The sequence below is a fragment of the Camellia sinensis genome, chromosome 11 (genome assembly GCF_055761805.1).
Source record: "Camellia sinensis isolate YWXY chromosome 11, ASM5576180v1, whole genome shotgun sequence".
Lineage (NCBI taxonomy): Eukaryota > Viridiplantae > Streptophyta > Magnoliopsida > Ericales > Theaceae > Camellia > Camellia sinensis.
Window position 1 is genome coordinate 101,592,647 of NC_138971.1, and position 16,770 is coordinate 101,609,416.

Here is a 16,770-nt window from a genome sequence, read left to right on the forward strand (position 1 = left end):
CTCTCTTTTAGGCCTATTTTTGCATGGTATTTTAGTCTTATTTGTGAGCTGTTTTGGACTTGGTCATAAACTGGAAAAGGTCTTTTTTTGAGCCCCTCTTCAACTTTGTTGAAGGGCTCTCCTCTGTTTGAGGCCAGCTGCTACCACTTGTCTCTTTATCCCTCTCTTAGGCCTTTTTCTTGCATGTTGTTTTAGCCTCACTTGTGTTTATTTTTGAGACTTGATATAAACTGTAAAGTGCCTTTTTTTGAGTCCCTCTTCAACTTTGTTGAAGGGCTCTTTGCTATTTGGGGCCAGCTGCTATCCCTTGTCTCTAATATCTCTTTTAGGGCCATTTTTGCATAATAGATTAACCCTATTTGTGTTCACTTTTGAGATTTTTTATAAACTGGAAAAAGTCTCCTTTTGACATCATCTTCATGTTTGATCAAGGGAATTTTCTTGTTTGAGGTCATATGCTTCCTTGTATGCTTGATTGTCCCTTATTTTGAGCCTTACACCTAAGCCCCAATTGCATGCTTTGTTTGGACTTCTAGCCACTGAAATCCAGTGGATTTTTAGTGGATGGAACACTATTTTGAGAGCCAAGATTAGAGGGGGGTGACCCCCTCTCTCCTTCTCTTGTTTGGTGGCCTTTTTGGTCTTCCAAAGAGACCCTACCTTGCATGCTTCGAAGTCACTTTCTAGGGTCAATTTGGTGAGTTTTAGGACTACCATATTTGATTTTCATAGTTGTTTATGCCATGCTAAATGTCTATCTTGCATGTGCTTAATAACTCCTAGCATGGCCCTCTAAAGTAACTCATCATTTTTGCATGTGTTGGCTTCATTTCAGTGATTATTTGGGCCGATTTTCACATGTTTTGTTCACTGGTTTTTTCTGTTTTGGTGAGATTCCATATGCTTCACACACTTTCCATGTAAACCATGTTTGCTAGTCAAAGTTGCATGCTACTTTAGTCCATCTTGCTAGCATCTTTTGGCCATGCTTTGAACTGGAAATGTTCATGTTTTGGGACTGCCTTAGCTCTATCTTTATGCTTCATGATCAAATAATGCATGCTTTGTATAACTATAAGTCATTCCATGTGCCTAGTTTCGAGTTTCGGGGTCCATCTCATGCATCGGGTGCCATTTTTCCGTGATTCGGGACCATTTTGTATCATATTTCAGTACTGAAATTTGCATGTTTGCATACCATGTTCCATGCCTTGCCATGCTTTGGTAGAGTGGCATTTGATGCCTTAGGCTTGGTCATCGGTTTGCGTGCATGTGTGCACGCATTTCGAGAGTCTCATTTTCACCTAATGGCCACTGATGTGAGTGTGGCTGAGGTCCACTCATGTTGGTGTAATTCCATCGTGCATTGTGTATGCCATTTCATTTCGCAGCATTGTGTATGCTAGGTTGTATGTTAGAGCATTGCGTATGCCTCGTTACATCGTGCATTGTGTATGCCATTTCATAGCATTGTGTATACTAGGATGCATGTTAGGATCGCATTCATGCATGTCATGCATATTGCATAGTGCTTGGGATAGGAGTTAGCCCAAGCACGGGAAACGAGGGACGTTTCGTACTCCGAGTGACGGAACGTGTCTCAATTCCTGATCGCCGACACTCCGGATCATCCATGATGGAGTCTAGGCCTTGTTGTGTCCATATGAGCATTCATTTCATATTGAGTCATGCAATTCGACTTCTCGGCTATCATGCATCGAGATGTGTGATTGGTGGCACGAGGATCGAGGGCTACACTCCCCGAAGAGTAGTCATGCATACATATGTGAAAATACTTTGCCATGCCCCTTTGTTGCTCTCTGTTGTAGCAAATCAGAAATCAGCAGCCTTCCGGAGCTTGGCACGCATTCCAAGAAAAATTACAAACAGAGGCAAGCCGGGGCATCGCAAGGGATTTCCGCGCGAGGCAAATTCAAGCATGCATCATTCATCATCCGGAACAGAGCTGAGGCGGTCCACGGATTTGCGTGTAATTTATTGCTTTCCTAGATTAATGTGTTAATTAATTAGGATTTTGTATTTATTCGGGACTGTATTATTTATTCATTTGGGACTGTATTATTCTTTCGGACCCTCTGCGCGAGGGCAATGTTGTAATAAGTGTGCGTGTGTGTGATGTATGTCTTCCAATCCCACGTCTTTCTCCTTTTATTTATCAGCTTATGATCGTTAGATTAGGGCATGTTTCAATTAGCATACAGTATGATAGCATGTTTGCATTCATTCATCTATTTTGCATGCACCGGGCTCGGCGCATCATACTAACTATATTGCATGTCAATTCCGAGTTGAAAACTTGTTAGTTGTAGCATTTCGCATGCCATCTTTAGAATAGCCGAGCCTATCTTAGTTACATCTTACATGTGTTGCATTAGGCATTTCTGTATAGTTAGGATCATGCATGGGTTTCTAATCAGCTTCTGTTTTGGCTTGGAGTACTCGGCAAGTTTTATGCTTTAGCATCCTTGCATGTGTGTGAGTGATTGCCATGATAGCATGCTTATCATGAGGCTATGTGCTTATGTGATATAAACTGCCTGAATGCCTGTGGATGAAGGTTGGATTATTTGAATTGGAATAAATGCATTGACTGTGAGTTTTAAGCCCACTAGATAGTGGCAAAATCATGTTTTCTAAACCCATCCGAGGGTGGCAAATCCACGTCTTAGCCTACTTGCGGGTAGCACCATCCAACCATTTTCAAATAAACAAACATGAAATGTTTTGTTCCAATTCAGGCGACCTAGTCTATACTTGTATGCTGTGCGCATCACATAGTAAATCTAGGCTAATAACCGGAATAAGAACGCATAATGTTTTCAAAAATAGATATCATGGTTAGTAGAGGCCGATCTTTGATCGGGCGAGCGAGGGTGCTCACGAAGTGACCTTCTCCAATCGTACCCAAGTTCCTGAGCCAAGGCAACTTTGGTGATGACGGACACGTGGCCTTAGGCAAACGAGTCAGGATTTCCTAAATTTTTCCAAAATAAAACATTTAGGTGGCGACTCTGTATCTGGCAAAGCAGTCCATGTTTGGCACTCCTTTGAAAATCTATTTTCTCAAAACGATTTACCGGATTTGGACTCTTTGGTTCAGATTTAGAACCGTGACAATTTGAGAGTCCGAACTTGTAGTGAGCCCAAATGAACAGAACGGGACTCATCCTCCCGGGCCGTTCGGGGACGTCTACAAGGACCCTAGCTTAAAAAATTAAAAAAATTAAACGGCAACCTTAGGTCATATCTGGCCAACCAAATGGTAGACACTTGCTTCATCTATTTGATTGAAAGTTACTATCTCACTGCATGAACCTTATCTCTCACGCAAAATATAAATACAATTAAGTAATTAAGCAACATTTGATAATTGGTTTGTCTCCTACATGAATGATATTTGGAAATCATCACTACTACAATAATAGTTAAACATCACATTAAAAAATTTTAAAAAATAATTTTTTTTAAAAATAAACGAGGTGATATATATGTTGGAACGTAAGCTTGATAGCCACCTTCTTGACAGCCACCCAAGCAAATCTGTGTTCAAAGATTGCTGCATGAAACTTCAACGTTTGTAGGCTTAGCATTTAATGCTTTCACACCAACAACCGTGGTTGCATTCAATGCTTTCACACTACTAGCTGTATTGGCATTAAATGTGTTCACATTGCTAGTTTATCTATAAATAACTAATGTATCAGAGTGATAAGTGTGTGGGAGAAAGAAAAGGAAGAGTGCTCTGTTTGTTTGTTTTTCAGAATTATTTTGAGTGAATTGAATTTCAGTTTGATTCAGTGTTAATCCTCTCATTATGAATCACTAACAATGGTTTGCACCCCACTCCCACCAACAATGGTATCAGAGCCGATTTTGTGTGTTTTCGGAAAAAAAGAGTGTGTTTTTTAAAAATTATCCAGAAATCAAAGTGGTCGAAATCCATTTTTGATCACATCAGCTTGAAGCTCTCGACGAGATGAGCACAACCGTGAAAATCGCGTCGAAAACGGATCTCAGACGACTCCGCATGCGCCAGTGACGTTGTTCTTACGTGTGCCCATGCGCTCACGTGCCGCATGTGCTTCCAGAGGAAGAAGACGCATGATCCCATGCACAAGCATATGCCACACACGCGCGCACCAGACAACCTGACGTCATCCGCTGACGTCATCTGAGCGGTTAAGCCAAGCCGAGCCACCGTTGATCGGAGCCGCTGACTGAGTTGAGCCTAATTTGTGCCGCTAACCAAGCCGTGTTGACTGCGCCATTGAATGAGCCGCTGACATCAGCACACTGAGTATTAATCCAGTGTGACGTGGCTAAGGTGCAGCCGCAGATCTAAAGCGCCAAAACTATTTTAGCTCGATCTGAGCCATTCGGAGTCCGTTTCTGATGATCTAATAGTGCTTTCCAACTATTTAAAGTATTCCGGAGACATCTGTATGGTCAGAATTTACAAATTCCATGATGAAAATTTGTAGTTTTTTAAAGACAACCAATGGCCAACACAAACAACTTCTTTCATCCCCAGTTTTCAAAACTCAACAAAGAGAACTATGAAAATTGGAGTATTCAAATGCAAGTCCTACTAGCCTCACAAGATTTGTGGGAGTTAGTGGATCGAGAATATGACGAGCCAGCTAATCTCGAAGATGAAGGAACTTTAAATGAAGCACAGAAGACGACATTAAAATATTCAAGGAAGAGAGATAAAAATGCCTTGTATCTACTCTATCAAAGCATTGATGAGTCAAGTTTTGAGAAGATTTCAGTAGCAGCAACCTCTAAAGAGGCATGGAGTATTCTTCACAATTCACACCGTGGAATTGAGAATACAATCAAAGTTTGACTCCAGGTGTTATGTGGCGAATTCGAGATGTTGTACATGAATGAGAATGAGTCAATTTCTGAGTACTTCAACAAGACATTGACCATTGTTAATCAGATGAGAAGATATGAAGAGAAAATGGAATCTCTTCAAGTGATAGAGAAGATTCTTCGATCACTCAGTCCCAAGTTCGAGTACGTGGTTGTAGCAATAGAAGAGTCCAAGGATCTCAGTGCCATGACCACCGATGAACTGATGGGCACACTTGAGGTTCATGAACAAAGGATCAACAAGAAGCCTCCCTTAAGTTCCCTAAAGCAAGCTCTTCAATCGAAGCTGTCTTTTAGAGATGACAGAAACGAGTAAGGGGAGACATCACAAAGAAGCCAAGGAAGAGGCTGTGGTTACAATAACCGAAGTTCTATTTTTCGAGGAAGAGACGGAAGAGGTCCAGCCAGAGGAGGAAGAAGTCAACCACACTTTGCTTCAAGAGGAAGAGCAAGAGGTAGAGAAGGTGGTTATAACAACCGAATAGGAGTTAACAAAAGCAATGATCAGTGCTACCAGTGTCACAAGTTCGGGCATTACAGTAATGAATGCCGAAGTAGAGCAACAACAGAAGCAGGAGAGCAAGCAACTTTTGCTGAGCAGGAAACAAACAAAGTTGGACCTACAGTCCTATTTGTCCACCATGTAGACAGTGAAAACCAAAACAATGTTTGGTATCTAGATTCGGGAGCCAGTAATCACATGTGTGGTAAAAGAGAGTTGTTCGTTGAGCTTGACGAGACTATACAAGCACAAGTCTCATTTGGTGATTCTTTAAAGACTCCAGTGAAAGGAAGAGGCAATATTCTGATCAAGCTCAAGAATGAAGATCATGTTTACATCTCCAATGTTTATTATGTTCCTGCCATGAAGAACAACATTTTAAATATGGGACAACTCCTAGAGAAAGGATACGACATCAGCATGAAAGATTGTCATCTTACCATCAAAGACAATCATGGTAATTTGATCGCTTGGGTGAGAATGTCCAAGAATTGGATGCTTGCATTGAACATCCAACATGATACTGCAAAGTGTTCAAGTGCCATCATCAAAGACAAAGACTGGCTATGACATTTGAGGTTTGGACATCTCAACTTTGGAAGCTTGAAGCTGTTGTCAAGCAAGAATATGGTAAAAGGGCTCCCTCATATTGCTCAGACTAATGAGGTCTGTGAAAGCTGCATTCTTGGCAAGCATCACAAAACTAGCTTTGCCAAAGAAGTGAAGTGGAGAGCAACAAAGCCATTGGAGCTACTGCACACTGATGTGTGTGGTCCATTGAAGCCAATGTCAAATGGACAGAATAAATATTTTCTCACCTTCATTGATGATTATAGCCAGAAGACGTGGGTGTATTTTCTTAAAAGAAAGTAGGAGGTGTTCAGTATTTTCAAAGAATTCAAATCTTTTGTAGAGAAGTAAAGCGGCTACTACATCAAGACATTACGGTCAGATCAAGGTGGAGAGTATACATCAGATGCTTTCGAGAACTATTGCAAAGAACATGGAATCAAGCATCAAACAATACTATCCTATACGCCATAGCTGAATGGTGTTGCTGAAAGGATGAATCGCACAATCTTAGATATGGCAAGGAACATGTTGAAAGGAAAGTGACTGCCCAAGTAATTTTGGACTGAAGCCGTTTCATGTGCTGTGTATGTACTAAATAGATACCCAACCAGGAGCCTTCACTTTATGACTCCAGAAGAAGCTTGGAGTTCACATAAGCCAAGTGTCAACCATCTCAGAAAATTTGGGTGTGTTGCGTACACAAAGATTCCAAAAGCAAGAAGAACCAAGCTCGATGATAAGGGAGAAAAATATATCCTTGTCGGATATGGAGACAGAACAATGGGATACAAGTTGTATAATCCCATTACCAGAAAGGTGATCATGAGCAGAGATGTGATATTTGAAGAAGAAGAAGCTTGGAACTGGAATCAAGATGAAGTTGTTAAAGATGCATTCTTGAAGATGAAACATCAAAAGCTCTGGTTGAAATTACAAAAGAAGTTCAAGATGAGCCACAAGCTCCTCCACATAGAATACCGGCACCTAGATCGCCAGTTTCTCATAGAAGTGCTGCATCATCATCATCATCATCATCAGCATCAGCATCATCCGATGATAGTTTTTTCAAACAACCAAGACCAATGAGAAATTTGTAGGAGATATATGAAGCTACAGAAGAAACAGATCTGAATTTGTTCTACCTGCCCGTAGATAGTGATCCACTTACTTTCTCAGAAGCCATCCAAAAAGATAAATGGAAGAAAACAATGGATGAAGAAATTCATGCCATTGAGAAAAATGACACATGAAAGCTTGCCAGTCTACCGGAGGGGCACAAACCCATTGGAGTGAAATGGGTATACAAGACAAAGAGGAATGCACAAGGCGAAGTACAACGCTATAAGACAAGGTTAGTAGCAAAAGGTTGCAAGCAGAGAGCTGGAATTGATTGTGGAGAGGTGTTTGCTCCAGTTGCCCGATTGGAGACTATCAGGCTAATGATTTCCTTGGCTGCCTAGCACAAGTGGCAGATTTATCAACTTGATGTGAAATCTGCATTTCTTAATGGTTTCCTTGAAGAAGAAATCTATATTGAACAACCTTCAGGGTATGTTCAGAATGGGCATGAAGACAAAGTATACAAATTGAAGAAAACACTTTATGGATTGAAGCAAGCTCCGCGTGCATGGAATACTAGAATTGATCACTATTTTCATGACAATGGTTTTGAAAAATGTCCATATGAGGACGCACTATATTTGAAGAAGGAAGCTGATGGAAGCATGTTGCTTGCTTGTCTTTATGTTGATGATCTAATTTTCACCGAAAACAATCCAGCTATGTTCAAAAACTTTAAAAGAAGCATGGTCCAAGAATTTGAAATGACAAATATTGGATTGATGGCTCATTTCTTCGGCATTGAAGTAGCACAAAAAAAAAGATGGAATTTTCATTTCCCAAAGTGGCTATGCCAAGGAAATTCTCAAGAGATATGGAATGGAAAATTGCAACCCAGTGAATACTTCTGTAGATAGTGGAGTGGAGCTTAAAAAAGGTACAAAGGCAGGTAATGTGGATCCAACTTATTTCAAGAGCCTAGTTGGAAGTCTTTGCTATCTTACTTGCACCAGGCCAGGCATACTCCATGGAGTAGGACTGATCAGCAGATATATGGAAACACCAGATCAATCACACCTTTATGCAGCAAAGAGGATTCTTCGCTACATCAAAGGTATAGTCAATGATGGTTTATTCTATAAACCAATTCATAATTTCAGTCTTGTTGGCTACTCAAATAACGACTGGGGACGTGACTTGAATGAACGAAAAAGTACTATAGGATTTACTTTCTTTATAGGAGATACAGCCTTCACATGGTCATCCAAGAAGCAAGCCATTATGACATTATCGACTTGCGAAGCTGAGTATGTTGCAGCCAACTCAGCTGTGTGCCATGCAATATAGTTACGGAACATGCTGAAGCATTTGGGATTTCCACAAGAAAAACTCACTGAGATCTATGTTGATAATCGCTCAGCAATTGCATTGGCGAAGAATACAGTTTATCATGAAAGAAGTAAGCATATTGATAACCGCTATCATTTCATCCGAGAGCATGTGAAAAATAAAAAGGTGAAATTATTTCCTTGCAGATCTCAAGATTAGCTTGTAGGTATTTTCAAGAAGCCATTGAAAAATGATCTGTTTAACAAAATGAAGATAATGCTCGAGATGAAGCAACATGAAGAATCAAGCTTAAGGGGGGATGTTGGAAAGTAAGCTTGATAGCCACCTTCTTGACAGCCACCCTAGCAATCTATGTTCAAAGATTGCTACATGAAACTTCAACGTTTGTAGGCTTAGCATTTAATGCTTTCACACCAACAGTTGTAGTTGAATTCAATGCTTTCACACTACTAGTTGTATTGACATTAAATGTGTTCACATTGCTAGTTTATCTATAAATAGCTAATGTATCAGAGTGATAAGTGTGTGGGAGAAAGAAAAGGAAGAGTGCTCTGTTTGTTTGGTTTTCAGAATTATTTTTAGTGAATTGAATTTCAGTTTGGTTCAGTGTTAATCCTCTTATTGTGAATCACCAATAGTGGTTTGCACCCCACTCCCACCAACAATATATATATTGCCTTAGTTGTAAAAAAATAAAATAAAAAAGATAATATACATATTTTTATCTCAATTTTAAAAAAAGCTGATATGGTATGTTTTATTTACAATCACACTCTTTGAAAAATTGAGATATATGTTTTTTTGTTTTTATTGGAAAAATAAATTTTGTTGATAGGAACGAAAAGGTCAAATAGATACATCAATAAAAGATCAATGGGAAGAAATTGTACAGAGTTTATCGAGAATTCCAATTAAGTTGGAACCCTTATGAAGCTCAAAAACAAACAGCCCAAAGTGAACACTAGGTGAAGGGATGGCAAGACACCAACCATAAAAAAAATAAAATAAAATAAATAATAATAATAATAATAATAATAATAATAATAATAATAATAATAATAATAATAATAATAATAATAAAGAAAAAGGGGGAAGCAAAACTGAGATCGAACAAAGAACAAAAATACGAGAAGCAAACACTGAGATTGAATTCATTTGAGATTTTGGGGGAGATCGAATTCATTTGAGGTTAAGGCAAGTTTTCCTTTTTTTTAGCTTGATCTTCTGCACTTCTCGAATGTAAAGAATGATATTATCAATAGAGAAGCTTGCAAAACTAGTGGTAGCCTTTGCCCATAAAGCCAATTGGATTTTTATAACTTCAGTCATTTGAGACCAGCTGTGGAAGTGTTTGTTGAAAATAGCATTATTTCACATAGTATAGAGAAATAAGGGTGGAATTTGGTGCTTAGAAGAAGAAGAGGAGGAAGAGTGGGCATTCAAAATAGCCGATCTAAGGATGTAGATGGGTTGTTAACCATCTTTTTAGATGAGATACCTAACTCTATGGATCCAAAAAGTTTGTTCACTCTATTCAGTAAGTTCGGAATCGTTAAGGACGTCTTTATTCCAGCAAAAATAAGATAAGTTACGGGCTCCCGATTCGAATTTGTAAGGTATAGCTTTAAGGTTGTAGCAGACTTGGCGGTGCAAAAGGCAGATGATTTATGGTGCGACAATAAAGCTCTGAAGGTGAAGAATGCAAAATACAAAAAAGGGGATCAGAAACAAGCCATAGTGAGGAGCTTAGGAGATCAGAAGATGAGGCAGTACCAACAGAGGAATTTCTCGCTGCAGAAGGCAGAGTACGACAAATGAGTGCAAAAACAAACCATATTAAGAAGCAGAGGAGGAGTGATGATGAGGCAGTACCAACAAAGGAACTGGGCACAACAAAATATGGAGGCAGTAGGAAGATCTAATGTTGAAGCAGTTCAAAATGGAGGCATTCAGGAGAGGATGAAAGTTGTTGTTAAGGCTTATGAGTCAAGTAATGGGTGGTTATATGAAAGTCTGATTGTGAAGCTAAAGAATTTTCTGTCATTCAATGATTTTAAGAAGGAGTTTGAAAAAGAGAAAAGAAGGAGATAAGAGTGAGAGATAGTGGGGGAAGGTTAGCATTACTAACATTTAAATCAGTCGAACATATGAAGGAAGCAAGACCATCTATTGAAGAATGGATTTTTGATTGGTGTGAATCCATAATGGATTGGGAAAAAAGGCTTTATATCGCACAAAAAAGGTGTGTGTGGATTACTTGTGTGGGTGTTTCAAGCAGGTATGCTATTGTGTATAGTTTGGAGTTATCCTAGCAGCTGCTGCAAATATGGAGTGTAAAGTTTGCTACTTCTAGCCAGAATTTACTGTTCTGTTCTGTGCTTGCTGCTCTGCCTCTTTGATTGTTTCTGCTTCTGGAATGATGGTTGAGTTTGTGGTTGCATAGTCTTGGTGATTGTAGAAGGGTGTGATAGTTGAACATATTTGTGGGTCTACTATGCCCAACTGGCTGCTATACTGCTTTGTTGCTATGTTCAAATCAATTCAAGACTTGTATAGATAGTCTTGACTGTATAGTTTTGTGGCTGCATAGTCTTGGTGCTTTGTTACTATGTTCAAATATAGTCTTGTGGCTGATATGTTGGTGTGCTGCTATGATGTAGAGGAAGTAGGTGACTGCTGTGTGGCCTACTAATGTTGGCTGTTGGTTACATTGCTCTTGGTCTGTTGGATTGTGATCTACCTACTACTGTGTTTTGTGATGGCTACTGATGCTATGGATTGTTGTTTGTTTTGCCCTGGCCTGCTGCAACTATTTTTCTTTATTGATTGTCTTGTTTTTCTATCTTTTTGTCAGTTAAGGGTTGCATTTTTTGGTTTAGTTTTGGTTATCTTCTGCTTGGGTGAGGCTGGTTTCGGTGTTTGTGGCTGGTTACTAACCAGCTCTTGATGGTGTGCTAGCATATGATTAGGTGGTCTAATCAGTGCCAACCTAGTTGGGATTGATTTGGTTTGCTATGATGCTTTTTGCACCCATCATTCTCTTTTCTTTTATTGATGTAATTGTCTTCTAATTCATCAATAAAGTTCCTTTTTCTTTGCTGATCAAAAAAAAAAAAAAAAATTTGGCATTATTTCAAGATAACCACAGATTCCAATATGTAATGCAAAGGGAGCTCCCAAATGATCTTTTTGAAGCTTTTGTAACCTGAATTAAACCATCATTAGTGACAAGAGGGAGATAAAAATAGGACAGATCCACTCAAGACCCCACCTATTAAGGATATGTGACTAGAATAACCAAGATCTTTAGCAGTGAAATAGGATGTGATCTGACATTTCAGCCTCAAATCCACAGAAAGCACAAAACCAGTATGCATCCATATGGAGAATCAATCTGTTCACTAGAAAGTCTTTAGATGCAATACGTCCCTTAAGAGAAGACCAACAAAAGGCCTTGACTTTAGGGAGAGCAATGCTCTTCCATAGGTGAATACTAGGGGGACTATATTCACTTGAGAGTAAGTGGTAATGAGAAATGACGGAGTTGATTGAGAAAAGTCCTTGTTTGTTGATGAACCACTGAAGAGTATCATTGTGGTTAGGTCATAATGAAAATCCATAGATAAGATTGAGAAGTTCTTGTAGCTTTTTAGTTTCTCACGGACGGAGTTGATGCTTGAATATTGTAGGTTCCAAGCCAGACAATCACTAGAGAGTAAGGATAAATCACAAATTGATTTATCTTTCTAAGTGGATATGAAGAAGAGTCTTGGAAAGATTGTCAACATAGAGTTTACACTAACCCACATATCAGACCAGAAAAGAATGTGCCTACTTGAGCCTAATTTCAAAACAAGATTGTTGATCAATAACTCGCTAAAGATGTCGTCACTTCTACCCACATCTAAGATACTTTCCCAAACTTTGGAAGGCCAAAATTCACAAAGATCCGAAGGGAACTATGAGAACCTTAAATTTTGTAAATTCTAGTAAGACCCTTCCTTTTGAGTTATTATAATAAAGTCCTTAGTTCCTTGTTTATTTACAAAATTAACCCTAGAACTGAAAACATGTCACGGATGAACCCGTACAAACTCTAATCGATCTCGTCAACTTAGAAATCATTTCTAACACTCTAATATTAATTATTTAACTCTCCAATTTTAGATTAAAATCCTAATTTTCGATTTTTATCATTTTCATTCGGTTGTGTGTCCTTTAATTCAAAGCAAGATCATTCGAACCAAATTATTATTTTTAACATTATTTTAAGGGGTACTTACGTATAGGTCCTAATAAGTGGACTTATTGTCTAATAGGTCCTATGGGAAAAAAATTTCATAAAAAAGTTACTAATTGTAAGTTTTAGCGACAATTTATAAAAATCATAACAAAAAAAAGTCACTAGTTGTCAATTTTTAGTGGCATATATAAAAAAATGTCACAAAAAAATTATTTTTAGCGACAATTTTACCAATACTTATTTTCAATAGGACTTGATGAGAATTAAGTCAAACTATTAGGACCTATTGGTAGTTTACCCTTATTTTTTGTTTACCGTTATTTTAATTAATACTACACTTGAAAATAGATATTCTAATCAATTCCAAAAGAAAAATTTGACCTTGGTACCATAATTCAAGGAAAATTGTCTTGTATTTGTAACTATCTTGGTTCTACATAAGCCTAACCTTAACTAGATCATGCCTTAATACATGATTAGGCTCCCTAATGATCCCTTGTAGCAATCCTGGTTTTGACCCGTCTCTTTGTGGTGTTCTGGGCTCGGGTTGGTATGGTTTTAAACGGTGTTACTTATCTTAGTTCTCTGTATTCCCCTTATTTTGGTTATCGGGTTATAGCGGTGTGTTTGGAACAGGTAATATCTCATGTTTGTATTGGGTTGTAGCATATCTTTCATCTTTTGCCACTTCGCTGACTATGACGGGGATCGAGTTGCTCGGTTAGCTCACGGGGGTTTAGGGGCAGCGCCCATTGGCAGGTCCTAGGGCAGTGCCTTAGCGGAGTTGAGGGGCAGTGCTCCCGAAGCAAAAATGCAAAATGCATTAGAAGTTGCTTGTCTTCTCGAGCAGCCGTTTATGCACTCAAGCGGAGAATGTTTGGTTCCAGAAGTTTGACCTGTCTGCAAAGTACTGGGAAAGTGTATTTGATGCTCGATCAGGGCTCCACGCTCGAGCGGACCATGTTATATCAGTTTGTGAATCTGATATTTCAGATCACTTTTGTATATATCTCTCTCTCTAAAAACCCTTTCCTCTCTATTCTCTCTAGATTTCCCTATGCCAAATTGGATCAAAACCTTGATTTCTCAAGATCCATTAGAGTTCTGCAACAGGTTCGTCATCAAAGTTGGTTAACTTCTCGAGGGCTTCGTTGTGTGCGGTGAAGATCGAGTTTCGACACTGTTGACTTTGGGGGTTTCATCTCATTTCTTCTTCAAAACTTGAGGTAGGGATTTTCTTAGAGTTATATATATATTTTTGCAAGATCTATATGATTTTCGAAATCATCTTTCGATAGCTTTGAAAATTGATTGTTGATTCTAGAAGTTGAGCGATTTTGAAAGTGGGTTTGTCTCTTATTCTTCTAAAATGATCTTATGGGTTTTGATCTTCGTTGATTGAAGAAAAGATAATTTTGAAAAGTTTTCTTTCAAAAGATTTGAGTTGTATAGTTTTGGTGAGAAAACCTAGAATTTGGAGATTTTTTTTAAAGGAGAGTGAAAATCTATGAATGATATTGTTATATTTATTTTGTGTGTCAAAATAAATGGATGTTTGGAAAATTTTATTTATATTTATATAAATGATGAATTTCAGAGAATATGAGAATTGTTGTTCATTTTGGAAATTATTGTTCAAAATGTTGAAATAGTCTTGAAATAACTAATTGTTGAGGATACTTGAGAAGAGGGAATTGTATTATTCATTGGATGATGAATTGGAACAAAAATATTTATATTTATCTTGTGAAATTGGCATATCAATTCATTTGATTACGTTAAACTTTGAAAGTTGATTTGAAAATTTGCATTGAGAAAAGAATGTTGAGAAATAAGTTTTCATGGAATGATTTTGGGATAAATACGTTGGTAAGTCTTGATAGATGGTGTAGATGATATTGAATAAGTTGGCCTAAGAGTCTAGGGTGAAAGACCGAAAACTCGTGCAGATAGATGTCGAGCTTTCTGGTTAATACCGGTAAAAAATGACAATTTTGTAGTACTTGTATAGTCTACTTGCAGACATCGACCTAGGGATTACCAAAGTCGTATTTACTGCCCTTGAAATAAATTATTAAGTTTTGAACAATTGAAATTGCATGATATCATTGAGCATGATGGTTTTCAAAAGATGAAAATGTAATTTATCTTCAAAAAGGGCATAGAATGGCATGTGCATTTCATCTCTTGAGGCTTGTATAAAATGTATATACTTTGTTAAGAATTTCCTACTGGGCTTTATGTTTACCCTACGGGATTTTTGTGCAAGAAAAGATGTGGTGATTCCACCTAACTAGGGGCGTAGAAGTATGTGTATTGGGAGTACAATGCTCTCATTTTGCTGTGACTCTGTGTGTAAGCCAAGGGCTGTGTTTGTGTGGGTTTGAATAACCATTTTGTGTAATCAGGTTCAAGCCTTGGAAACTTGTAAACCCTTGGGGGTATTTATTTGTTTATTTACTTGTTATTGGATTAATAAATTGTTGCATAAAGAATTATTGTATCATGTAATGTAAGTTTGGAGATTTATATTTGGTTTCTCTTGAAAGAGCCATGATTGTTGTATTATCATTTGGCCTAGAAATTTGGGGCTTTACATCCCTCATTCCATTACATTCCAACTAAATATATCTCAATTCCATTCCATTCCAACCAATGGGTATTTTGGACCTTTTACACTAATTTTATTATAAAAACACCACCACCCTCCACATGTTACACATCTCATACACTCACACACCTACACATTTAGTTGAAAGAAAGAAGAGGAAGAGAGTGAACTTTGGTAGTGGAAGAGAGCAAAAGAGGAGAAAATTGTGTAAACATTTCACTAGGCAATCAAGTAAACCACAATACAACTCTCTCTTTCATTTTTCTTTTTCAAAAACATGTTATTAAAAGTTTAAAATGGTATTTTAGAAGTGTTCTAATGGTGTTTTTGTGTTAAAAATGAAAAGAGTTGAGCCTTGTTCTACCTTTCTTGTATTTTCCCTTAATCGGTACAAAACTATCTTTTTCCATACCAATCTCTCAAAGGCACACCTTCACCTTAAATTTATGATTTTAATACATATTATTTAGCATGTTTTCATCACAAGAAAAGTGAAAAATTTCCCATAGTTGACCTCTTTTCTTACTAACTTATTATTGCAAGAACTGTGCTAGTAAAATCTGTTTTACAGCCAACTTTTGAAACTCTAGAAAAATGTAGAAAAATCTTTTGGATCTCATTTTTACGTAAAAATATTTTTTAGAGAGTTATCTTTCAAGTAAAATTGGTTTCATTGAAAAAGAGTGAGTGGTTTGAAAGAAAATCCGATTTTTGTAACGGTCGACGAATCTGGACAGCGCTGGAGCATTTCTTAAATAACTAAAAATCTAGAAAAGATGCCACATTTCTGAAACATGTTCTGAAAATTAGATTAAATTCTCTAAGAGCTAAGCCAAGTTTGGGAAAAATCTGAAATAGCCCTTTTGATTTTATCTTTAATTGGTACTAATCTGAAAATTTAGTTTTGCATGGGTGTTTTATGCACTTGTGTTCATGAATATACTTATTAGTACACGATCATGTCTTGGTATGATATTGAATGTGTTATGGTTATGTTCCTTTTCTTTGTCAATTGATGATAGTCATGGTTATATGGATATTACTATCTTGTTAAGTTATTCTAACTTTAATTTAAGACATCTAACTCAACGGAAACCTTAATTGGGGTGGTGTTGGGTTTTTGATCACTTGGATAATGAAGAGTGTGTTATGTATGGATTGATGGGATGTGCTCCCTAGTTGAAGGTTAAGTCTTGTGCAAGCGGTTGTCATGTAAATCCTAGAATGGAACGTACGTATTTGGACTCTTTGCGATGGTTTGATTGGTGAGATAAGGTTGGATCCAGATGGGACATTAAGGAGGATAAAACTTTTTTGGAAGGATAAGGTTGGATTTAGGGTGATAAAACCTTTTTTTTTTCGCAATCCCTTTTGAGGCTTTGCGGTTGGCGCTACGCGGTATATAACCGTTGGTAGGTATCCGAGGCAAGTTCTGCAACAAAGCAGCAAAATGGGGAGTTTCAAATCGTCCGATGTCCAATTCTTGTGGTTGGGAGGATGAAATCTCCTTGGGGGATTTATAGAATACTAACC

At 37.8% G+C, this 16,770-nt stretch overlaps 1 protein-coding gene across 1 annotated transcript; it reads left to right on the forward strand.

The window, feature by feature from the left end:
- Positions 1 to 4,897: 4,897 nt before the first annotated feature.
- On the forward strand, positions 4,898 to 5,971 carry LOC145802519 (uncharacterized). The gene is made up of 2 exons (XM_082895239.1): positions 4,898 to 5,211; positions 5,287 to 5,971. Exons 1-2 carry the CDS (start codon positions 4,898 to 4,900, stop codon positions 5,969 to 5,971), a joined length of 999 nt encoding a protein of 332 aa, XP_082751365.1.
- The last annotated feature ends 10,799 nt before the right edge of the window (positions 5,972 to 16,770 follow it).

Bases quoted from the DNA above. Each gene is read 5' to 3' on its own strand.
- LOC145802519 (XM_082895239.1), top strand. From the start codon at position 4,898: ATGTTGTACATGAATGAGAATGAGTCAATTTCTGAGTACTTCAACAAG. The intron at 5,212-5,286 runs GTAAGGGGAGAC...TTTTCGAGGAAG, and splicing joins TTTAGAGATGACAGAAACGA to AGACGGAAGAGGTCCAGCCA.